Source organism: Lepus europaeus, chromosome 18 (assembly GCF_033115175.1).
Source record: "Lepus europaeus isolate LE1 chromosome 18, mLepTim1.pri, whole genome shotgun sequence".
Lineage (NCBI taxonomy): Eukaryota > Metazoa > Chordata > Mammalia > Lagomorpha > Leporidae > Lepus > Lepus europaeus.
The window spans coordinates 2,146,455-2,171,037 of NC_084844.1; the positions used below are offsets into that span (position 1 = coordinate 2,146,455).

General features: G+C 64.2%; 1 protein-coding gene across 1 annotated transcript in view; it reads right to left on the reverse strand.

The window, feature by feature from the left end:
- CCDC40 (coiled-coil domain 40 molecular ruler complex subunit) overlaps positions 1 to 24,283 on the reverse strand; it is a 36,037-nt gene extending 11,754 nt beyond the window's left edge. Inside the window, exons 1-14 of the mRNA XM_062216113.1 lie at positions 24,255 to 24,283; positions 23,715 to 23,780; positions 23,578 to 23,635; positions 22,951 to 23,379; positions 15,932 to 16,006; positions 15,355 to 15,475; positions 13,830 to 13,981; positions 13,167 to 13,250; positions 12,866 to 13,085; positions 8,939 to 9,096; positions 8,706 to 8,828; positions 5,644 to 5,765; positions 2,945 to 3,188; positions 2,670 to 2,852 (exon numbers count right to left, since the gene is read on the reverse strand). Coding sequence (XP_062072097.1) covers positions 2,670 to 2,852; positions 2,945 to 3,188; positions 5,644 to 5,765; positions 8,706 to 8,828; positions 8,939 to 9,096; positions 12,866 to 13,085; positions 13,167 to 13,250; positions 13,830 to 13,981; positions 15,355 to 15,475; positions 15,932 to 16,006; positions 22,951 to 23,379; positions 23,578 to 23,635; positions 23,715 to 23,780; positions 24,255 to 24,283 — 2,064 coding nt within the window. The remainder of the gene's footprint in view (positions 1 to 2,669; positions 2,853 to 2,944; positions 3,189 to 5,643; positions 5,766 to 8,705; positions 8,829 to 8,938; positions 9,097 to 12,865; positions 13,086 to 13,166; positions 13,251 to 13,829; positions 13,982 to 15,354; positions 15,476 to 15,931; positions 16,007 to 22,950; positions 23,380 to 23,577; positions 23,636 to 23,714; positions 23,781 to 24,254) is intronic.
- Between the last annotated feature and the right edge of the window lie 300 nt (positions 24,284 to 24,583).

The window sequence follows — 24,583 nt, forward strand, 5'->3', positions numbered from 1 at the left end:
TGGACAAGACGTTCCAGCCCAAGGACAGCGCCGTGGCCATCTGCAGCCCCTCTCTGCAGAGTCGTGTAGGCCCCCTCCTCCCCAGCCCCCGAGCATGGCCTGTGTCCTGCACCATTGCTGGCCGCCGTGCAGCACACAGCTTGTGGCCCGGCTGCCCCCTGACACCTCTGTCCTCCTGTGACCCCTGCTGGCCCCGTGAGTGACCCCCCAGGTCAGCTGTACCACTCAGACCCTGCCCATCTGCGGCAGACTTTCGGTGCCCTGAGCCGCCGCTGGCCTGGCCTCTGCTGCCCGCCCGCTTTGCTTAGATCCCCTGACACCTGGGTTCACAGGAGACCGCTGGACCCTCCGTCCCCCTTCAGACTCCAGCCCCCTCCCCTGGCACCAGCCAGGCCATCCAGGGCACACTGCCTCCCCCAGCCCCCCTCCTGGGTGTCTGCTGTCCTGTGGGGGACGCCTGGCCTCCCCCCAGGACACCTGCACCTCCCTCCACTCACTGCCTCGGCCCCACGGTTGACCCCAGTGCACCCTCCCTCTGGGTCCCGTCTCCAGACCAGTGATGCCATCTGTCCACCGTCTGCCCCCTTCCCAGACGCACCCTGGCCCCCAGCTCACTGGGGAAATTCTAATGGCTGCGTTTGTTGGCCTATGACTCTTCACTGCCTCCTGCTGGACACTGGTGGTAGTACAGGTGTGACCTGTGTGCTGCCCAGCCAGGGGCAGGGCTGGAGACTCAGGACCTGGGCACCTGGAGGCCTGGGCACCTGGGGGCAGCCCCGCTGTGCTGCTGCCTCCTACCTGCCCCCGCAGCTTCTCCAGAGCACCCAGACACCTGCTTTGGCTGCCGGGCGCTCTTGCCCCCTTCCCAGCAGAGGACCGGCAGGAACCCCCCAGGCCTCCCAGGACGCCCGAGACCACCCAGCCGGGCCTGCTGGTTCCAGTGCCATGTCCCTGTGTCCTTGGCACAGTCAGGCCAGCAGTGAGCTGCCTCCAAGGGCGTCTGCCAGCCAGGTGGGCGGTGACCACGCCCCCTCCTTGGGAAGCCAGGTGAGCCCCGCCAGCTGCACCTGCTGTGCACCCACAGACAGCACCCAGGGGTGTCGTGTGCCAGGCAGGGAAAGCTGGGCCCAGGAGCCCCGAGAAGCAGGATTCACTCCTAACCCGAGACACTTGCAGGCCCAGCTGAATGTGTACGTGTGCGTGTCTGTGAACATGTGTGATTCTGTGAGTTTGCCCGTGTGTGTGTCTGTGTGTGTAGAAAAAGTTCTAGAAGGAGAGAGAGTCCTCCCGACCCCGGGTTCTGCACCCACGAACTCAGCCGATGGGGAGAGAACCCGCGTGGTGCTGAGTATGTGCACGTGAGCAGACGTTTGCCCCGTGTCACGCCCAGGTGTGATGGCTGCTCTGGACAGGGCCAGAACCCACGCTCCACCACCTGACACACGCACACACGTGGGCGTCTGTGGAGTTCTGTGTGTGACGGGTCCTGGGCTCTGTGAGAGCCTTGCAGGAGCTCTCGGGGGCGGGCGGGGGCGTGGTCCTGTCTCATGGTGCTGCTCCCCCAGCCAGGAAGCACAAGGACCCCGCGGATGCTGGAAGACCCACGGCACACGCGGATTTGGCTGTGTGTGTGGGTGCCTGTGTGTGTGCCTGTGCACGCGTGTGTGCCCATGTGTCTGTGTGTCTCTGGGTGTGTGTACATGTGTCGCGTGTCTCTGTGTATGTGTGTGTCTGTGTGTGTGCATGTGTCCTGTGTGTCCATGTGTGCACGTGTCCACGTGTCTGTGTGTGTCCTTGTGTTTCTGTGTCTCTCTTTCTGTTTCTGTGTGTGTCTATGTGTTTCTCTGTGTCATGTGTGTGCATGTGTGTCTCTGTATATGTCATGTGTGTCCGTGTGTGTCTTTGTGTGCCTGTGTGTCTGTGTGTGTTTCTGTGTGTCCGTGTGTGTGTGCATGTGTCCGTGTCTCTGGGTGTGTGTGCATGTGTCCGTGTCTCTGGGTGTGTGTCCGTGTGTGTCTGTGTCTCTGGGGTGTGTCTGTGTCCATGTGTCCGTGTGTGTGCATGTGTCTGTGTCTCTGGGTGTGTGTCCACGTGTCCGTGTCCACGTGTCCATGTGTGTCCGTGTCTCTGGGTGTGTGTCCGTGTCCATGTGTCCGTGTGTGTGCATGTGTCTGTGTCTCTGGGTGTGTGTCCACGTGTCTGTGTCCACGTGTCCATGTGTGTCCATGTCTCTGGGTGTGTGTCGGGTCCACGTGTCTGGGTGTGTGTCCGTGTGTATACATGTGTCCGTGTCTCTGGGTGTGTATACATGTGTCTGTGTCTCTGGGTGTGTGTCCACTTGTCTGTGTCCACGTGTCCATGTGTGTCCGTGTCTCTGGGTGTGTGTCCACGTGTCCGTGTGTGTCCGTGTCTCTGGGTGTGTGTCCGTGTCCATGTGTCCGTGTGTGTGCATGTGTCCGTGTCTCTGGGTGTGTGTCCACGTGTCCGTGTCCACGTGTCCATGTGTGTCCATGTCTCTGGGTGTGTGTCGGGTCCACGTGTCTGTGTGTGTGCATGTGTCCGTGTCTCTGGGTGTGTGTCCGTGTGTATATATGTGTCTGTGTCTCTGGGTGTGTGTCCATGTGCACGTGTCCATGTGTGAGACGCCGCCCCTCGCGGGGGAGGCCCACCATGTTGGTCTTCTCCTTCTGCAGCCGCCGCAGCAGCTGGTGGAAGTACTTGGTCATCTTGTTGGAGGTCATGTGATCCTGCAGCTTCTCCACGATGGCGGCGTCCATCTGCCGCCGCAGCTCCAGCTCCTGCCGGATGCCCTGGCGCACGGCCTGCAGCGCCTCTGTGACCGCCGAGTGCTCCTGGCGGGAGGAGCCGGGAGGGAGGCCGTGTCAGCACGGGCGGCGCTGTGGGCCGGCCACGGCCAGGACCACAGCCCCAGCCCGCGGCGCACCTGCTGGCTCTTGCCCAGGGCGTCCTCGGCGTCCTGCAGGGTGAGCCTGTAGGTGTTGAACTCGTTCTGCAGCGCCTCCTGCCTGCTCAGGCACTGGGCGGTCAGCTTCTGCATGAGGCCGGCCTCCGTCTCCACCCTGTTCAGGATGCGCGCCAGCTTCTCATTGCGCTCCTCCTCCTTCACGATGGACTTCTTGTAGGCCTCGATCTCGCCGTCCACGGACTTGGCGTGGTGCTGGCACTCCCTGCGGAACGGCCGGAGCACAGCCAGTGACACCCGGGGCACACCAGGGGGGGTGCTGCACGCAGGACTCTGGGGGGGGGGGAGCCCGCACCTGCGGAGACTCGGGGGGGGGGGAGCCGGCCGCCCCCGGAGCCCGCGCCCGCCTTCTGTCCTGGAGTAGACCCACAGCCCCTCCCTGTAGGGGCCGGGCCCTGTGCTGGGTCTCACCCGCCTGGCCCCGTCAGGGCAGTGGTCCTGCACAGCCCCTGCTGGCCCCAGGTCTGCAGTGTGGGCGTGGCAGGGACGGGGCCCCTCCTGCTGCCCGCCCCTGTCACTCGGCCGCCACGCCTGCACAGCCTTCACACACACGCGCGCGGGGCGGGACTGGCATTGCTGCTTCCCCTCTGGCTCCGAGCCGCCCTGTGCCCTGGGAGCGCACCTTCCCCTGGGAGGCCGCGTCTCCATGTTTTCCCACGGCCATCGGGTGCCTTCTCCAAGAGACCCGGTGCCATCCCTCCCACGTCTCTGTGGGCAGGTCTCATGCCAGGGTGTGTACTGTGCATATGTGTAGACGTGTTTATGCACGTGCACGTGTGCATGTGTAGATATGTGTCTCTGTGTGAATATATGCACACGTGTGTATCCACACATGCAGATACACGTGCACATGCATGCATGTGTATATCGTGCACACGTGTGGTTAGGGGTCTGTGCATGTGTATATGTACAGATGGGAAGGCATATACGCACACTTATACACTTGTACATGCATACATATATGTGTACATGTATGTGTGTGCCCGTTTGTGTATGTATATGTTCCTCAGCCTTGACCTTGCTCAGGGTCGACAAGGTTGACACGTGGCTGACCCACGTAAAAAAACGAGCGTGTAACCGAAGCCAGCTGGTTTCTGGGGTTCGAAGGCACAGTGGACTTGGCCAGCAAACAGGCCGTGTGGGGACAGGCCGGATTCTGGCCCACACTGGCCTTGGGTCCTCCACATGCGGACCAAGAGGACAGGCCTGGGGTCACAGGTTCGGGGACCGGGCGGCTGGGCTGCCCGTGGCCCAGTGCCGTCCACTCAACGTGGGGAAGGGGAAGAGACGAAGCTCTCAGTCCAGTCCTACTCACACAGAAATGTCCCGTTTTGGACAGCCACGTGGGGGCAGCGCCGTGGCGTAGCGGGTAAAGCCACCATCTGCAGTGCTGGCATCCCACATGGGCACCGGTTCCAGTCCCAGCTGCTCCACTTTTTTTGTAAGATTTATTTGAAAGGTAGAGTTACAGATAGAGGGGTGGAAGAGAGAGAGAGAAAGAGAGAATCTTCCACCTGCTGGTTCGCTCCCCATATGGCCACAACGGCCAGAATGTGCCGATCCAAAGCCAGGAGCCAGGAGCCAGGAGCTTCTTCTAGGTCTTCCATGTGGGTGCAGGGGCCCAAGTCCTTGTGCACCCATGTGGGAGACCCAGAAAAAGCTCCAGGCTCCTGGTTTCAGATCACCACAGCTCTGGCCATTGTGGCTATATGGGGAGTGAACCAGCAGATGGAGGATTCTCTCTCTCTCTCTCTCTCTCTCTCTCTGCCTTTGCCTTTCAAATAAATACATAAATAAACCTTAAAAAAAAAAAACACGCGAGAGGACACGCTGAAATGTTTGTGGAAATGGAAGGAGAAGCGCGTTTGGCTCCAAACACGCTGTGACGCCGTGCACAGGCGGCGGCTCCAGAACCTTCGTGGGGCGTGCACAGTAGGAACAAGACTGCGCTTTCACATTTGATTTTTGCACCAAAACAAACGTCTCCTCTAATCTTCCCACGCGCCTGTAAGTGCACCCTCCTGTGCATTTTTTTAAATCACAGAGGACTGAGAAGGACCGACCCCCCCAGTCCTGCGACCACCAAGCTCCAGGAACAGCCCCCCCCCCCCCCCGCCCGCCGCAGGTCTTTCTCGAACACCTGCTGCACACTGGGCTCTGAGCTGGGCGCCGGGGACGCGGGTGGCAGACAGGTCGCACGTGAAGTGAGGGCTCATGGGGAGCGGGGACCCCATCACCCTGCGTAGCTTTGGGAACCGAGGCAGCGCTCGTCTCCGAGTCCCCGCGTCCCCTGCAGAAGTGACAGGGGGACCCAGGGGAGCCCCCTGCAAGTGGATGATGGCACTGGGACCAGCCCCAGGCAGGATGGGGGGCAGGGCCGGGCTTCCACTCTCAGGGGACAACGGTGCTAACACAGGCCCCATCGTCCCCCAAGGGTAAACGACAAGGGTGCCAACACAGGTCCCATCGTCCCCCAAGGGTAAACGGCCTCTCCCTCCCTCCGCAGGACGTGGGAAGGTGGATGTGAGAACCTGAGGTCCTGGCGAGCACGAGGGAGCCTCGGGGTGGAGCCTGGGGGGCCGGCTGCGGAGTCCCTGGAGCTGGGGAGGCTGGGGGTGTCCTGCCCGGGCCCTCCCGCGCGTCCCCGCAGGTGCCCGCACCTGAGTGCCTCCAGGATGGCCCGGTGCTCCTCGTCACGGTGCTTCATGCTCACCAGGCTGCTGGCCCACTGCCGTAGGACGCGCTGCTTCTCCATGCTGATGGTCGCGATCTCTGTGCACGCCTGCGGCAGACAGCCGGCTCACACGGCGCCAGGCCGGCCACCAAGAGCCCAGGCAGCACAGGATGGCTGCTCTCTCCCCGTGAGGGCGGACAGCCGGCTCACACGGCGCCGGGCCGGCCACCAAGAGCCCAGGCTGCACAGGATGGCTGCTCTCTCCCCGTGAGGGCGGACAGCCGGCTCACACAGTGCCGGGCCGGCCACCAAGGGTCCAGGCCGCACAGGATGGCAGCTCTCTCCCCGTGAGGGCGGCCGCTCACACGGCGCTGGGCCAGCCACCAAGGGCCCAGGCCGCACAGGATGGCTGCTCTCTCCCCGTGAGGGCGGCTGCTCACACGGTGCCAGGCCGGCCACCAAGGGTCCAGGCCGCACAGGATGGGCTGAGTGGGGGCCCAACAGCTCCACGGGAAGCAGGTGTGAGTTGTGAACGAGCAGGGGGCTCTGTGGGAGCATAGGGCCCGCCTGGACTGGGAGCTGGGGGCAGGGGGTGCTGAGGGCCTGGCAGCTGGAGCTGAGGCTCTCCTGGGACATCGCGGGGGGCAGGTGCCCAGCTGGGGAGAGGCCTAGGGCCTGTGGAGGGCGGCTCAGGGGTTCCTCCCGAGGGGGAGGAGAGTCCCCGTGTGCTCAGGGCACAGAGGTCCCAGGCGGCACAGGAGCCCTGCTGAGATCTTGGTGGCCTGTCTGGGACATTCCCCGGGACAGGTCACCTCGCCCAAGTGCCCCAGCAGCAAGATGGGCACCTCCTGGGCTGTCGGGCGTCTGGGGGCTGACACCTGTGGTCCAGCATCGGCCCAAGTGGCACCAGCAGTGTCCCCGAGGTGACCCTGGTCACAGAGCAGTTCCCGTGGAAGGTGGGAGGGCGCGCCCGCCCCAGGGCCCCACACTCAGAACCACCTGTCCTCCCCTGTCACAGGGCGCTGAGGCCCGCGGGAGGCAGCGCGAGCCCAGAGAGCCCCGGAGCCCAGGAGGCAGCGCGAGCCCTGGGAGCCCAGGAGGCAGCGCGAGCCCAGAGAGCCCAGGAGCCCAGGAGCCCGGGAGGCAGCGCGAGCCCTGGGAGCCCAGGAGCCTGGGAGGCAGCACGAGCCCTGGGAGCCCGGGAGGCCAGGAGCCCAGGAGGCAGTGCGAGCCCAGAGAGCCCGGGAGCCCGGGAGCCCGGGAGGCAGCGCGAGCCCAGAGAGCCCAGGAGCCCAGGAGCCCGGGAGGCAGTGCGAGCCCTGGGAGCCCGGGAGCCCGGGAGGCAGCGCGAGCCCTGGGAGCCCGGGAGGCAGCGCGAGCCCTGGGAGCCCAGAGAGCCCGGGAGCCCGGGAGGCAGCGCGAGCCCTGGGAGCCCGGGAGGCCGGGAGCCCGGGAGGCAGCGCGAGCCCTGGGAGCCCGGGAGCCTGGGAGCCTGGGAAGCCGAGAGCCTCCTCACTGCTCCGCTGACCCACGAGCAGGTCGAGGTACAAAGAAGCTGTGGGTTTAGTGCACTCTCTTTGTTTTTCTTTTAAAAGGAAGAAAAGGAGCCGGTGCCGTGGCGCAGTGGGTAAAGCTGCCGTCTGCAGCGCCGGCATCCCATATGGGCTCTGGTTCGAGTCCCGGCTGCTCCACTTCTCATCCAGCCCCCTGCTAATGCACCCAGGGAAAGCAGCGGAAGACGGCCCAAGTGTTTGGGCGCCTGCACCCACTGTCACTGTGCTGCTGGCGTGTGTAATGGACAGCAACGTTAGCCACGTCCTGGGCGCTTGGCCATGCCGGAAGAAAGCCCACCAGCAGCTGTGGGGCCGTGGGGGGCCAGGGCGTGGCCGCCGCTCACTGCCCCGAGCCCGGCTCCCATCAGCTGGCTCCACTTCTCTGCTCATTTGAGTGAGGTCTGCCACGTGCCTGACTCAGGACGGCCATGCTTCTGGGTGCTGGGGATGGGGGCAGGGACGGACAGAGGCCTGACCAGGTGTCCAGAGCGCGCAGGTGCCTCCCGCCCCTGACTGACCAGCATCTCGCGTCCACCCCCCCTGCCCCGCCCCCTGGCGTCCGGGCGGTTCATGGGGCTGGCGGCACCCAGCTCCTCAGAGCCTTGTTGGTGCTGTGGTCCCCCTCCTGCTCCGGCCCCTCAGGTCCCCGCCTGTCCCAAGGTCTGATCTCACCCGGAGTCTCTGTTTCCAGGCGGACACAGCCCTGTGCTCACGCCCGCGCCGTGGCCGGCCAAGCGTTCACGCTAGGTGTTGCTGGGCCTCTGTGGGCCTCTGAGGTTCGCCTGCCTACCCCGGGCCCCAGGGACCCATTCTCACCTCAGGGAAGGGGAGTCCGTGCCAGGTCCCGTCCCCACCTGCCCTGCCAGGCCTCCCGCGTGGAGTGTGCCAGCCCTCTGAGTGCTCCTCGGTCGTGGCCCGCCACGGATCCTCCCAAAGCAATTCGTGGCCAACTCCCAAACTATTTCCCAGGTAAACTCCAGAATCCTCTGTTAACCAAAACCTTGCTCTCCCCTCCCCCCCCCCCAGGCTACGGGCATTCAGCTGCTGGGAGGGGAGCCCTGGGGGCCCCGCCCCCCATCTCCACCACCTGCGGGTTCGGCCTCTCTCAGTCATGGAGAGGCCACTGCCCCTTTACGTGGTGACTCAGATTTAAAGAAAAAAGTCACGGTCACTTTGGTTTCTGTGTCACCGCCACAGAGCTGAGCCCAGTTGAGTGACCTCTGCTCCCTGGGGGAAGCCCACGGGGGCCCCCTCGGGCAGGCTGGCCGTGGCAGTGCAGGGGGGTGCTGGGAGGGCAGAGCTCCCCAGGGCCCCTGCAGCCGCCCCACGACTACCTCAGAAATGAACAGCGACCGTCCCCGGTGTGTCAGGGAGTGGGCAGACGCTCGGGGCCTGGCTTTGGACCTCTGGGAGCTGGCTGACGGGCAGCGGGGACGAGGTTGGTCCCAGGCACGGGAGTGGCCGTGGAGGCGCACCCAGGGGGCCCGGCACTCACCTTGCTCACCGCGTTCCTCAAGACCCGGGTGTCCTCGGCTTGGGCCACGTACTGAGTCTCAAACAGGGCCACATTCTCCTCCAGCTGGTTGGCCCGCGTGGTGAGCTGGTCCACGTACAGGTCCTGGGAGCGGGCAGGGCAGACGCGGGCGCCGTGAGGCCGAGGCCGCCGCGCCCAGGGCCGCCCGGGGAGGGTGCGGGGAGGCCGTGCGGGGGGTGGGGGCTGCAGGGCACCTGCTTCTTCTTCTCCATCTCTGCCCGCGCCCGCTCCGTCTCGGCCTTCTTCACCACCTGCTTCATCACGCAGATGTCGTCCCGCACGTCCTGGTCGATGCTTTGCAGGTAGAACAGGTGCAGCGCCAGGTTCTCCATCTCCGTCTGCAGGGCCGCCACTGCGGGGAGGAGGGCGGGGGCTGCTCCAGCATCTCTCACGCCTGCCCGTTGGGCCCGGGGCCACGGAGCCCGCCCGCAGCACAAGGGCGGCTGCAGTGTCCGCCCCAGGCCCTGTGCTCAGCTTCCACTCCTTACCGCTCAGACCTGAGCCATCTTGGAAGGATCCGAAGTTTCTCAGGAGGAAACCAGAGTGTGACGGACAGCTCGGCTCCCCAGGAGCCCCAGGGCTGCTGAGACAGCCACGCCCCCCACCCCCACCCCGCTCAGAGCTCTCAGGAGGGACGGGTCCTCCAGGGACTGATTGCTTTGACAAGACGGGCATGAGGTTGACTGACAGGCCGAGACCGCTGATTCGTGCAGGCAGCGCAGCCGCAGGGGAGCGGCAGGGGAGCGGCAGGGGAGCGGCGTGTGCTCACTGCCCGCAGCGTCCCTTTCCAGTGACAGGTCAAGAGGTCGCCAGGCGAATGCTGGCTCTGAGTCGAGTGTTCTGGGCGGACATCACGTCAACCGCAGAAAGACCTCCTAAGAGCGGAGAAGGTTCCTGCCCTGCGACCGGGGCGAAACGCTTGGGGTGAGCAAGGAGACGGGCGGGAGGTTTGTGGTTACAACACGCAACCTGGGGCGTCTCGGGGTGCAGCCTCAATGTCGCTTTGGGTCCCGGCTTCTCCATTTCCAGGCCAACTTCCTGCCAACGCGTCCGGGGACAGCAATGGATGATGGCTCAGTGCTTCGGCTCCTGTCGCCCATGAGGGAGACCCAGATGGAATTCTGGGCTCCTGGCTTCGGTCTGGCCCAGCGCTGGCCACTGTGGGCATTTGCAGAGTGAACCAGCACATGGGAGGTCTCTCTCTCTCTCTCTCTCTCAGATAACAACAGGAGCGACGCGCGTGTTTGTTTCCTAAATTCTGATGAATGTTCCCTGCGGGATCTGCTTGTCTTCCTCTCGGTCCGCTTATCCTTCCAGGTTCCTGCTGTGTTTGATCCCGGATCCCGGACACCGGACACCGGACACCGGACGTGTCCCTCATCAGCCTTCTTCAAAACGTCCTGAGACGCCTGTGCAGTCTTCCCGCAGCAATGTCGGGAGTGACGGGCTTCCCGGGTCTGGACCTGGAACCGTGTCCGGCCCACGTGGTCCAGAGAAGGCAGCAAAGCCCACAGCAGGAGACACAGCCCCCAAAGAGGGAGAGCACACACACACACACGCAGATGCACACACACGTGCACACAGGTGGGGTGCACACACACGCATACACACATACACATGCAGGCGTAAACACACATATGTGCACACATGCAAGCACGTATACACACGTGCACACACAGACACACAAACACACGCAGATGCACCCACACATATGTGCACACACGCACACATGTTTACACACAAGCAGCACACACATACACACGTGCACACACGTGCACACACGCCTGTCAGCTGTGTGGTTTGCCCAGATGTTTGAGAACTGTCTTTCAAAGAGTGTGCAGGCACGGCCATCAGGGAGGCCCCGGGGGCAGGGCCAGGGACTCTTGAGTCCTGAGTTACTGCTTTTTTCCAAAATGAGCAAATCAAGAATTCCTGAAAGGAATTCGAGTTCGCCCAGCAGCCCCCGCGGGACTTCAGCTGCAGCCGCACTGACTTTCTCGGGGTCCACGTGGCGGCCCCGCCCACCCACGCTGAGTCACGGGGTCTCTGCTGCCCTCGGTGGGCTCAGCCCCTGCTCCCTCCCGAGGCCTGGCGGCTGCTCTGGGCGACATCCTCTACAGCCGGCGTTCGCACACAGACGTCACGCGCATGGAGGAAAAGCTCGCACCCGGCGTCCAGCTCCTGGATGGATTTCCCAGGACTCGGCGCTCTCTTCCCATCAGGCCCTGGGAGCCTCCGGGCAGACACCCCTGGGTGGCACTCACCACCAGGGCCTCGTGTCTCTCCCCTGCCAGGACCTCCAGGGAGCGTGGGCGCAGGCTGGGCGCAGGTGCCTTCCTCCGAGTCACAGGCGCTCGTGACCACGGCCGACACCACACGTCCTCCCCCTCCTCCGCGCCTTGGGGAGCACGACAAGCGCCCCAGTGGCATTCACCGGAAAGCCTCCCCCCCTCCTGGACTGCCGGCACGAGGATCAGACCGGGGAACTTCCTAGTGGCAGCCGTCCCCGAGTTCCGATTGAATCCTGCTCGCCCCGTCTGGCGCCACACCCGCTGTGCGGGCCTTCTCCTCCCATTTCCACACCTGCCGCCGGCTTTCACGGCCACATCACGGCCTGGGGAGGGTCTCCGGAAGCCCACCGGGGCCCCGCCCAGCACGGGTACCCCCAGGGGACGTCAGATGCTTCCACAGCGGTGTCTTGACTGTCTTCAGCGGTGGCATGGGAACCGCGCGGCTCCCCCGGAATGAAATGACGAAGCCCGGCCTGGCCGCGCTCTGGATGACGCCAGAGGCCGCCAGCCGGCTCGGACAGACAGGCGTTTCCATCGGCAAAGCCCTGATTTCCGCCTTCTGCTGCACCGGCTTCTGCCTTTCCACCTCCCCCAGTCTCCTCTTCCCGACTCCCGCGTCTGCAGCGGAAGCTCTGCTCCCAGCCTTCCGGACAAAAGTGCGCCCGCCGGCTGCCTCCGAGCCACTCTGGCTGCACCAGGGGCATTCACCGCGTGCGTCCAGCGAGCCACCGAGGGCCGTGCACAGGGCCTGGGTGGACCCCGCTGCCCGGCCGCTCACAGCCGGATCTGTGCTGCTCAGCCCCCTGTGCGAGGCTTGGGGGAAACAGAGGGGAAGAAAGGACGTCGGGCTCACCCCGGAACCCGCACATCGGGGGCCTGGGCAGGGCTGGGGCAGGCCTGGGCACTCCTGCAAAGGCGGCCCAGGGTCCCAGCTCTCAGTGCTTCCTTCCAGTGCCGCCCGGCGTCGATTTCTTCTTCCGGCCCCTGGCTGCCGCGTCTTTGTGTCTGAGCTCACACAGTGTCCCCCGTCCCCATCTTCGCGAGGGGCTGTGCACTGAGACCTGGGACGCCAGGTGCTGGGCTCCCCCAGGCCCAGGGCCCCTCTTCTCACGAGGGTGACGATCACAATGATCAATCCCTGCCGCTAACACCCGGCTCCCGCCTGCCTGGGTCTGCTCCGAGCCAGGCCTGGGTCCGGGTCTCTGCCCGGCTCCGCCTCACCTGGGGTCTGTGGCCGACATCGTGAGGGTTTAGTGTCTGCTGGGCTTCCGCCCCCTCCCAGCTGAGGCGGGGGACTGTGGGCGTCCTCCAGGGGCCAGGCCCCATGTGTCCACCAGAGGCTGGTGCAGGGGCAGCAGCCCCCACGGTTAGGGTCATAGCCTGCATGGAGGCCTGGGCTGTGGCCCAAGGCCCAGGGCCAGGGGTCTGCTGTGGGGCCCCTGGGCTGGGCAGGACCACGTAGGGGCGGTGGGGGCCGGTGTCCCTCCCCCACTTGGTCCACGCTCTGTCACAGGTGCAGAAGAGAAGGTGGCTCCCGGTCCCCGAGAGGCTGTCTCTGTTTGGTGCTTTCTATAAATTTGGGAGTTCTGTCTGCTCCCTCAACTCTGAAAGTCCCAGAATTCCTGCACTCCTCAGGGCCCCAAAATGCTTCCTCCCAGGGTGGCTGGGAGCGCGGGGACAGCACCGGGCCGCTCCCGCCGCCTGCACCCCCACGCCGCCTCCGGCTGGGAGCTGCCGCACAAAACCCCGGCGCCTCTGTGCACGCACGGGTCCTGCCTGCGCCCCCAACTCGCCCGCGCGCGCGCCCCCGGCGCCCCCAGGACCCCTTACGCCGTCTGCGCTCCCGGCCGGCGGCCGCGCTGGTCTTGGCGTGGAGCGCGCGCGCGCTCTGCAGCTCCTCCTCCTTCTGCCGCCGGGCGCACGCGGCCGCCGAGTAGCGGTCGTGGCTCCGCTCCAGCTGCATCTGCAGGCGCGCCAGGTGCTGCTGGACCCCGTAGAGGTTCAGGCCCAGCTCCTGCCGCTGCGCTCGGCTCTGCTTGCTGGCCACCTCCTGCAGGAGCGGAGGGCGCACCGGGGGTCACGGACGTGGAGCGGGCGCGGGGCGGGGGCGCGCGGGCTCACGGATACGCACCAGCTCTTTGAGTTCGAGCCTCAGCTTTTCGATCTGTCGGCTGAGGTAGTTCTTCAGGGCCGTCTGGAACCTGATCATCAGGGGCTAAAGTGGAAACCCAGAGGCGACCGTTACCGTCCACACCCACCCGGGGCCCCCAGGCTGGGCGCTCCCCGCCTCGGCCCGAGGTCCCTGCTCTGGAAGCCGCAGTTCAAGCCTCGTCCCCGGCTCTGCAGAACGGAGTGCAGACTGGTGTGAGCTGGGGCCGGGGCCGGGCAGTGTCCCTGGCCGCCAGCATCAGCCGAGTGCCCGGACAGCTTCCCCACGCAGCCCAGCCTCCTCCTCACAGTGCTGGAGCCCCGCCGCTCTCGGGCTTCGAATCGCATCAAGACGGCCTTTGCTGTTTGCACCGGGGTGGGAGGGCAGCTGGAGGCTGGCTGCACCCAAGCCAGTGGCTCCGTGGGGGTGACTGCCCGTAGCCCTGGAGCAGTGTCCCAGGAGGCGACACTGGTGGTGCCACACAGCCCGCGGTGCCCGGGACAGCCCCCGCCACGAGAGCGACCCGGCCTCAGCCAGCAGCAGGTGACTGTGCAGAGCGGGGGTGGGGAGAGAACAGGAGGGGGCAGGGCACTGCACATGCAGGGGCGAAGAGGCCCAGGCAACGCGAGACCCGGGACTACGCACGTGGTTTGGGTCCAGAACCAGCAGCTGAGTTCCGTCGCCTGCAGCCTCGGCACTGCCCGGGGACTCCGTTCTGTCCCCCGGGGTCTCTTCCTCGGTGGGCAGCCGTTGGATCCTGTCCAGGAAGCTTGCCAGGGGTCCCTCCGGAGACAGCACTGGGGCCGGATGGGCAGGCACCGCGGGGGTCGGTGGAGAGAGTGGGCGTCAGCCGGCGGAGCTGACTCCACCCTCACGCAGCGCAGAAATCACCCGCGTGGCTCACGGTTCAGAGTGACGGGCAGGGGGCTCTGGGTGCTGTCGGCAGGGTCTACAGAGGGGTCAGCTTCTCCAGGTGGACAGGAAAGAAACTCATTGTGCAGCTGCCTGTTAGAGTGGACGCCAAGGGGGCCGCCTACTGGTGCCCCGGCTTTGATTTTTCTTTTAATGTATCTTTTGAAAAAGATTCATTTATTTGAAAGAGAATGACAGGAGAGAGAGAGAGAGAGAGAGAGAGAGAGAGAGAGAGAGAGAGGAAGAGAGAGAGAAAGAGAGAGAGAGGAAGAGAGAGAGAGAGGAAGAGAGAGAGAGAGAGAGGAAGAGAGAGAGAGGAAGAGAGAGAGAGAGGAAGAGAGAGAGAGAAAGAGAGAAAGAGAGAGAGAAAGAGAAAGAGAGAGAGAAAGAGAGAGAGAGGAAGAGAGAGAGAGAGAGGAAGAGAGAGAGAGAGAAAGAGAGAGAGAGAGAGAGAGGAAGAGAGATTTTCCACATGCTAGTTCACTCCCTAAATGGCTGCAATGGCCAGAGTTGAGTCAGACTGAAGCCAGGATCCAGGAACTATATCCGGGTCTCCCACGTGGGTGGCAGGGGCTCAAGCATTTGAGCCACCACCTGCCGCCTTCCCAGGCGCATTGGCAGGGAGCTGGATCAGAAGCAGAGCAGCCGGGGCTGGAACCAGCGCTCCGCTGCTGGATGCCGGTGTCACAAGCAGTGGCTCACCCTGCTGCACCGCACACTGGTCCCTTGACTTTTTTTAAGAAATGGAAGAGAGTTGATCAGATTGAAAAGGAAAGGACCTTGTCCACAAGGCCCTGGTGTCTGCCTTTTTGTCCGTCTGGGTTGGAGAGACCTCTGCTCTGTTTTCTGTGACTTAGGTGTTGTGAGCTGGGCCTGGGGACGTTTGTGACATGGAGACTACTCTCCTGGGTCCACAGCCCTGGGACACAGGCACCAAGGAAACAGACAGGAGTGCCCGCACCTTCGAAACCAGCGGGCAGGTGCGCACTCGGTGGGGGCGGTCCCCAAACCCCTTTGGGAGGCCGGGAGGCAGAGAGGCGTGGCCGTGGGGGTGGGGCAGCTGGGACTCTGTCAGCTTTGGGTCCCAGTCAAGGCCCTGCTCAGCGACTGTGGGGTCCCCGTCTGTAAGATGGAGGGGGTCCCCCCTTTGCTGGGCTCGTGTGAGCGTTCAACGGGGAGACACAGAGTCAGCTCCGTCGTGCCCTGCCCGCCCTGCTGTTGGCACGTGTGTCGTCCGGGTGGGCGGGCCTGGTGGTACCTGACTCCTGCGAGAGGGGCTCTTCCGTGCCTGGGGGGAGCTCGCCCAGCTCCGAGGACAGGACGCTGCTCCCTTGGCTCAGCCTGAGGTCCCTCCACCGGTAGCCTTGCGGCACCTGGGCCTGTGGCGGAAATAGCCGGAGCTGAGCGGAGCGTGGCTGGTGCCACGGGGGGCTGTCCCTGAGAAGCCAGCGGAGCCGTTAGGGACTCGGACACTGTTCGCGTGGGGAGAGCTCCTGACTTGTGCAGCCGGCCAGAGTAGGAGGCCTCTACCGGTTCCCCCCAGGCCCCAGGCGCGGTCTCTGCCCCCAACGCCGAGGCCCTGGGCTTGTGGCCGACGCGGGTCCTGCCCCCCGCTAGGGCTGGGAAGTGGCCTCTGTGAGCCCCGGCTCTGGGCAGGGTCCCCAGGGGACGGCTTCTTCCCTTCCTTCAGACCCTTCTCTGTGGTCTCTGTGGAAAGTACCTGCCCCACGTTACAGCCTTGGCTTCCGCTTGTTTGGAACAGACGCTTCTGGTCACCTCTGCGGGCGGCTGGTGACCACTGGTGCCCACGGAGGACACTGCCCAGACGCCCTCACATTGAACACTGGTCCTGCCACCCACCCGAGGGGGCAGCATCGGGCAGGCTGGCCCCGGCTGTGGGTGCCCAGGTGCTGGGGGCACGAGGACAGTCAGGGCTCAGAGCCAGAGGCCGCCCTGCGAGGTCCAGTGTGCAGCCGGCGAGGGCCCCACTCACTGCCCAGCTCCTGGGGTCTCTCTGGGTGCCCTGCTTTCCTGTGATTAGAGAACTGCTTCCAGGGGAAGTTTCTAGAAGCCAGGCCAGAGGTGCAGACCCCACATTTTGTGTCACTGATTCTCCGGGCATAGTTTGGTCCTGCACTCATGGAGCTTAATGAGGGGCACCAGGGACCATGTGCCTTCCTCCACCTTGTCACCGCCCTTGGGGAGTGGGCGGGGCCTTCCTGCACCTTGTCACCACCCTGGGGGAGTGGGCGGAGCCTTCCTCCACCTTGTCACCGCCCTGAGGGAGTGGGCGGGGTCTTCCTCCACCTTGTCACCGCCCTGGGGGAGTGGGCGGGGTCTTCCTCCACCTTGTCACCACCCTTGGGGAGTGGGCGGGGCCTTCCTCCACCTTGTCTCCCCCCTCAGTGCACCAGGCTGGGGGAGCAGGCGGGGCCTTCATGGTCTAAGCCGCCGCCAGGGTGGGACCACGTCTGCCGCAGGAGGTGTGTGGCCTCCCCCCCTTCCAGGACAATGCAAACCGCGGGCCCACGGGTGGGGCTGGGGGAGGGAGGAGGGGCTGGTTGAGCGAGTGTGACTGCGTAAGTGTGTGTGCTGTGGCTGCGAACGCTGTGTGCATAAAGGGTGGCTGGGAGTGTAGCCGTGACGCGTCCGTATGTTCCGTCTCATTCCACCGAGAGGCCTGGGGGCGGCGACACCCCCGTGGCACTGAGGACCCTCAGCTCTTCAATTCTATTTTCCACGAACCAGAACAGCGCCCAAAGCTATGTCTGCCTCTAGGGTTGGGCAGCCTGCTCCAGGAGGCGAGGACGTGCTCAGAGAAGCATGGTGGGGGGAGCCAGCGCCAAGGGGCCAGCGGTGCTCTCCAGGGGCCACTGGAGCCTCAGAAGATGCAGTGACCCTGGTGGCTGAGGCCCAGCAGGCAGCCCTGGAGCCCTGGGTACACGGCGACATGGTACGTTCGCAAGGGAGGGAGGGGGCGTTCGCTCAGCTCCAGGGCCCTGGGTGCTTATCTCACAACGAAGGGCTGTGCTACCATCCGAGAAACCAAGCACTGACCCTGACCAAGCACTGCCCAGACCAAGCACTGTCCCAGACCAAGCACTGACCCAGACCGAGCACTGCATCAGACAGAGCACTGACCCAGACCAAGCACTGCCCAGACCAAGCACTGTCCCAGACCAAGCACTGCCCAGACCGAGCACTGCCTCAGACCGAGCACTGACCCTGGCCAAGCACTGCCCAGACCAAGCACTGCCCAGACCAAGCACTGCCCAGACCAAGCACTGTCCCAGACCAAGCACTGACCCTGACCAAGCACTGACCCTGACCAAGCACTGCCCCAGACCAAGCACTGCCCAGACCAAGCACTGCCCCAGACCAAGCACTGCCCCAGACCAAGCACTGCCCCAGACCAAGCACTGACCCAGACCGAGCACTGACCCTGACCAAGCACTGCCCCAGACCAAGCACTGCCCAGACCAAGCACTGCCCCAGACCAAGCACTGCCCCAGACCAAGCACTGACCCAGACCGAGCACTGCCTCAGACCGAGCACTGACCCAGACCAAGCACTGCCCAGACCGAGCACTGCCTCAGACCGAGCACTGACCCTGGCCAAGCACTGCCCCACACCAAGCACTGACCCAGACCAAGCACTGACCCAGACCAAGCACTGCCCAGACCTAGCACTGTCCAGACCAAGCACTGACCCACACCAAGCACTGACCCAGACCAAGCACTGACCCAGACCAAGCACTGCCCAGACCAAGCACTGTCCAGACCAAGCACTGTCCAGACCAAGCACTGACCCAGACCAAGCACTGACCCTGACCAAGCACTGCCCAGACCAAGCACTGCCCAGACCAAGCACTGTCCCAGACCAAGCACTGCCCAGACCAAGCACTGTCCAGACCAAGCACTGTCCCTGACCAAGCACTGCCCCAGACCAAGCACTGCCCCACACCAAGCACTGACCCAGACCAAGCACGGTCCCTGACCAAGCACTGTCCCAGACCAAGCACTGCCCCAGACCAAGCACTGCCCAGACCAAGCACTGCCCCAGACCAAGCACTGCCCAGACCAAGCACTGTCCCTGACCAAGCACTGTCCCTGACCAAGCACTGCCCAGACCAAGCACTGCCCAGACCAAGCACTGCCCCAGACCGAGCACTGACCCTGACCGAGCACTGCCCAGACCGAGCACTGCCCAGACCAAGCACTGTCCCTGACCAAGCACTGCCCAGACCAAGCACTGACCCTGACCAAGCACTGCCCAGACCAAGCACTGCCCAGACCAAGCACTGACCCTGACCAAGCACTGCCCCAGACCAAGCACTGCCCCAGACCAAGCACTGACCCTGACCAAGCACTGCCCAGACCAAGCACTGACCCTGACCAAGCACTGCCCAGACCAAGCACTGCCCAGACCAAGCACTGTCCCTGACCAAGCACTGCCCAGACCAAGCACTGCCCAGACCAAGCACTGCCCAGACCAAGCACTGTCCAGACCAAGCACTGCCCCAGACCAAGCACTGCCCAGACCAAGCACTGCCCAGACCAAGCACTGACCCTGACCAAGCACTGCCCAGACCAAGCACTGCCCAGACCAAACACTGTCCAGACCAAGCACTGACCCAGACCAAGCACTGCCCCAGACCAAGCACTGCCCCAGACCAAGCACTGACCCAGACCCAGCACTGACCCAGACCAAGCACTGTCCCTGACCAAGCACTGACCCTGACCAAGCACTGCCCAGACCAAGCACTGCCCAGACCAAGCACTGCCCAGACCAAGCACTGTCCCTGACCAAGCACTGACCCAGACCAAGCACTGACCCAGACCAAGCACTGACCCTGACCAAGCACTGACCCTGACCCAGCACTGCTCCTGACCAAGCACTGCTCCTGACCAAGCACTGACCCTGACCAAGCACTGACCCTGACCAACCACTGCCCAGACCAAGTACTGACCCTGACCAAGCACTGCCCCAGACCTAGCACTGACCCTGACCAAGCACTGCCCCTGACCAAGCACTGACCCTGACCAAGCACTGCCCCTGACCAAGCACTGCCCCAGACCAAGCACTGACCCTGACCAAGAACTGACCCTGACCAAGCACTGCCCCAGACCAAGCACTGCCCAGACCAAGCACTGCTCCTGACCAAGCACTGACCCTGACCAAGCACTGACCCTGACCAAGAACTGACCCTGACCCAGCACTGCCCAGACCAAGCACTGACCCTGACCAAGAACTGACCCTTACCCAGCACTGCCCAGACCAAGCACTGACCCTGACCAAGCACTGCCCAGACCAAGCACTGACCCTGACCAAGCACTGCCCAGACCAAGCACTGCCCCAGACCAAGCACTGCCCAGACCAAGCACTGCCCAGACCAAGCACTGTCCCTGACCAAGCACTGCCCCAGACCAAGCACTGCCCAGACCAAGCACTGCTCCTGACCAAGCACTGACCCTGACCAAGCACTGACCCTGACCAAGAACTGACCCTGACCCAGCACTGCCCAGACCAAGCACTGACCCTGACCAAGAACTGACCCTTACCCAGCACTGCCCAGACCAAGCACTGACCCTGACCAAGCACTGCCCAGACCAAGCACTGACCCTGACCAAGCACTGCCCAGACCAAGCACTGCCCCAGACCAAGCACTGCCCAGACCAAGCACTGCCCAGACCAAGCACTGTCCCTGACCAAGCACTGACCCAGACCAAGCACTGCCCAGACCAAGTACTGACCCTGACCAAGCACTGCCCAGACCAAGCACTGACCCTGACCAAGCACTGACCCTGACCAACCACTGCCCAGACCAAGCACTGTCCCTGACCAAGCACTGCCCTGACCAAGCACTGACCCTGACCAAGCACTGTACCTGACCAAGCACTGCCCCAGACCTAGCACTGACCCTGACCAAGCACTGACCCTGACCAAGCACTGCCCAGACCAAGCACTGACCCTGACCAAGCACTGCCCCAGACCGAGCACTGCCCCAGACCGAGCACTGACCCTGACCAAGCACTGCCCCTGACCAAGAACTGACCCTGACCAAGCACTGCCCCTGACCAAGAACTGACCCTGACCAAGCACTGACCCTGACCAAGCACTGCCCCAGACCAAGCACTGACCCTGACCAAGCACTGCCCAGACCAAGTACTGACCCTGACCAAGCACTGCCCAGACAAAGCACTGACCCTGACCAAGCACTGTCCCTGACCAAGCACTGACCCTGACCAAGCACTGCCCAGACCAAGCACTGCCCAGACCAAGCACTGCCCCAGACCTAGCACTGACCCTGACCAAGCACTGACCCAGACCAAGTACTGACCCTGACCAAGCACTGCCCATGACCAAGCACTGCCCAGACCAAGCACTGCCCAGACCAAGCACTGCCCCAGACCTAGCACTGACCCAGACCAAGCACTGCCCCAGACCAAGCACTGCCCAGACCAAGCACTGCCCCTGACCAAGCACTGTCCCTGACCAAGCACTGCCCATGACCAAGCACTGACCCTGACCAAGCACTGACCCTGACCAAGCACTGCCCAGACCAAGCACTGCCCAGACCAAGCACTGCCCAGACCAAGCACTGCCCCTGACCAAGCACTGCCCATGACCAAGCACTGACCCAGACCAAGCACTGTCCCAGAGCGCCCAAGGAGAACTGGGGAGGGGGTGGGTGCTGGGGGCGAGCACAGGGCACCACCTTCTCCTCACCACCTCCACGCACCAGGTGCGCATTCTCAGCCTGCTAGGAGGGGGGCGTCCACCCGGTTCCCCATATAGTGGGCACCACAGTGCAAGGAGGGACGGAGGCTCTAGCCAGGCGGGCAGGCAAAGAAAAGCCAGGACGGTTCCCCGGCCGGGAGGGGACCCAGTGACCCCCTGTGTCCTCTGAGGGCTGGGCCAGCTGCGTGACAAATGACCTAGGAGTTTAGGGTTTGGCAACATTGCAGAATATCAGGATAATACACACAAACCGGCAGTATATTTACCTTCCGGCCACAAACCATTGGGCATCGTGCATAAGGACATAAAAAACCAGGGCCAGCGCCATGGCGTAGTGGGTAAAGCTGCCATCTGCGGTACTGGCACCCCATAGGGGCGCCAGTTTGAGACCCAGTTGCTCCACTTCTAATCTGGCTCTCTACTATGGCCTGGGAAAGCAGTGGAGGATGGCCCAAGTGCTTGGGCCCCTGCACCTGCGTGGGAGACCTGGCTCCTGGCTTCGGATTGGTGTGGCTCCGGCCATTGCTGCTGTCTGGGGAGTGAACCAGTGGATGGAAGACCTCTCTCTCTCTCTCTCTTTCTCTCTGCCTCTCCTCTCTCTGTGTAACTGTGACTTTCAAGTAAAATAAATACATCTTAAAAAAAAAAAGAACATAAAAAGCGTGGAATTCTTAGGGATAAATCTGACAAGAGGTGTGCAAAAGACTTGCACGTTGTCAAGTAAAGAAGTTCTGAATTAACGGCTGTGGGGGCCGGTGTCGCGGCTCAGCGGGTGAAGCTGTCATCTGTGACACTGGCATCCCATGTGGGCACCGGTTCCAGTCCCGGCTGCTCCACTTCCTGTCCAGCTCCCTGCTGTGGCCTGGGAAGCAGCAGGAGATGGCCCAAGTCCTTGGGCCCCTGCACCCGCGTGGAGACCTGGAGGAAGCTCCGGGCTCCTGGCTTTGGCCTGGCCCAGTGCTGGCTGTTGTGGCCATCTAGGGAGTGAACCAGCAGATGGAGGACCTCTCTATCTCCTCTCCCTGTAATGATGATTTTCAAAAATAAGATAAATCTTTAAAAAATAAATGAATGAATGAATGAGTGGTGGTCTGACTTCCCCTCACTACGGATGACCATTCATGGTGGTCTGACTTCCCCTCACTACGGATGACCATTCACTTTCCTGCTTTGAAGAAATAACCCCCTCCCCCAACACACCCCTCCCCTCAACACACACGTACAGAGCATCTCATAAAATCCGTATTCCGTGCCTAGGGCTGCAGCTGGCCACTCCGGTGAGCACAGGGCACGGTCAGGCTGGGGTGCCCGAGGGCCTGTGTCGCCTGCTGGATGCAGAGGGCACAGCTCCCCCGGCCCCGTGGCCCTCCGCCATGGGTCCCCACAGGGGGACCTGAGGGAATGCCAGGTGCATCTGAGCACAGGGACTTCCGACCGATCGGCCGGTCCAGTCAAGGCCTCAAGGGCCCGGGCTGCTCGGAAGTGAACCTGTCTCTGCTCAGAGCCGCCCCGGACACCTGGGCCCCGTGGAGGCGGCTTGGGCACGCCCTGGCACGCAGCAAGGCAGTGGCTGGGTTCTGGGGGCCGGCTGCCATGGACGGCGGGGAGGGGACGGCCAACAGCGGGCAGCTCCGTCGCGTGCCGCAGCGAAGGAGCCAGGCCCAGGACTCGTCTCTGAGCCAACCCCAGTGGGGCTTTCTCCCCCCAGCAGACAGGAAGCCAACACGGATGGGGAGAGGGAGAAGGGGGGGCACCTCCATGGCCTCCTCGCTCCAGTGCTGGGGTTGTTTGTGGACTCAAACACAACATTTTAAAAGGGATAGAAAGAAAACTCACTGGGGCCGGCGCTGTGGTGCAGCGGGGTAAAGCCCCAGCCTGCAACGCTGGATTCCCATATGGGCACCGGTTCAAGTCCTGGTTGCTCCGCTTCCAGCCTCCAGAGACCTTACTTGACCAGGGGCCACCACGTTGGCCGGGCCGGGGGCTGCCCTGGTGTGGCTGGGGCGTGGGGACACTGGGAGAGCTGGTCTACAGACGCAGATCCCCAGACTAAGACAAAGCCCCCCCACGGGCAGTAGGAGCCTGGCACAGATCAGAACCCAGGGCTACTCACCAGCTGGCTGACGGTGGGTGCCAAGGCGCCTGGGCTCACGGCCTGCTGGGCAGGCTTGGCAGCTGGCGCATGGGGTCCCTGCGGCTCCGTGGGGGTCTCGAGGGGGGCGGTGTCCCTGCTCGTCCTCTGATCCGGCTCTCCGGGGCCCACCTCGGCGGGCAGCTCCTGGGCGCTGACGTCTGAGTAGGCGGTGTCCATGGAACTGACCTGCCCTTCGGGGGACTGTGACTCCACGTCGGACGACAAGTCCTCTTCGGAACCCCACTCCTCCTCCAAGCTGGCTTCCGGGGCCTTGGGAGCTTCTCCTTGGGGCGTGCCGCCGCCATCCTGCTGGCCGCCGCCATCCTCCTCGCCTTCCCTGTGGGCTGTGTCGGCCCCTTCAGGAGGCTCAGCGGCACCCTCGGCGCCCGCGTCTGTCCGTTCCTGGCTCTGGGGTCGCGTGGCAGAGGGCAAACAGGAAGCTGCCATCAGGCACTGTGGGAGGGTCCAGGCCAGCACCGGGAAGAATGCCGCCCACCCTCACCCACCGGCACCCCTGCCTGCTTCTCGGGCACTCAGGGCCACACAAGGACATCCTGGGTCCAGAACAGGCCAGCCCAGACCGACCCTCCCCGCCGGGAGCTGTACCGGGGCGCCGTCCTGGCTCTCCACCTCCTTGGCTGGGGACCCTCCTTCCGGCTGAGACCTGAGTGATAGCAAACACGTGCCCCGTTTCCAGCCGCGTCAAGCCTTGGGGGCGGTGGCTGCTGGCTGGGCTCACTGACCCCCTCTCAGGGTGCCCAGCGTGCTCCCAGCGGCCCAGGTAGTGGTCCCCCCATCCCTGAGGGGACCTGCGGGGGGGGGGATCCCAGGAGGGGGCGGGTCTGCGAGGGCAGTGGGCCCAGTGCACAGAGGGCAGCATCCCTGGGAGCAGTGGGACCTGCACGGGGTCTGCAGCAGGGACCGGGGCACCATGGCTACCCAGCGGCTCTCAGAGTGGACAGGAGAGAGACAAAGGGACCGGAAGTGAGGGGGCAGGGGTGCGGTGGGCGCCGAGGGTTTGGGAGAAGCAGGAGAGAAGGGGCTGTGGGAGGGGGTGACCGGGGCCACCCCGCAGGACAGCCTGAGGGGTGTGGTCTGGCCATTCAAGACCCGCGGCCCTCGCCCCCGGCCCTCACCTCTCACCCTCTGCCTTCCGCCCTTGGCCTCCTGCTGCCCCTCCGCGCCCCACCGCCCTCTTCTCTGCTCTATCCGCACTCCTCACCCCTCTGCCCCCTCCGCCCCGCGCCCCCAGCCCCGGCCCCGCTCCGCTCCACCCGGCTGACCCGCCAGTTGAATCGCCCGGCTCCGCCATCGCCCGTTGCTAGGCGACGCCGTCAACACGCGCGCTCGGGGACGCGCATGGCACCGTCCGCGCGCCCGCGGAGACTCGCGTCTACACGGGCAGAAGGGGTCCGGCGCGGATTTGTACTTCCTGGTCCGGCCGCCAGGACGCGCCCCTGTCGCGCGCCCCGGGGGCAGGACCGGGCTCGAGGGTGGCGGTCGGTGTGGGGGTGCCAGGGTAGGGGCCCCCGCTCGGCTCCCGCTTCCTCATGGGTTCCGCCAGGAGTCCCCCGTGGAGGGGGACGCCCAGGGCCCTCCAGTTGGCTCCCCC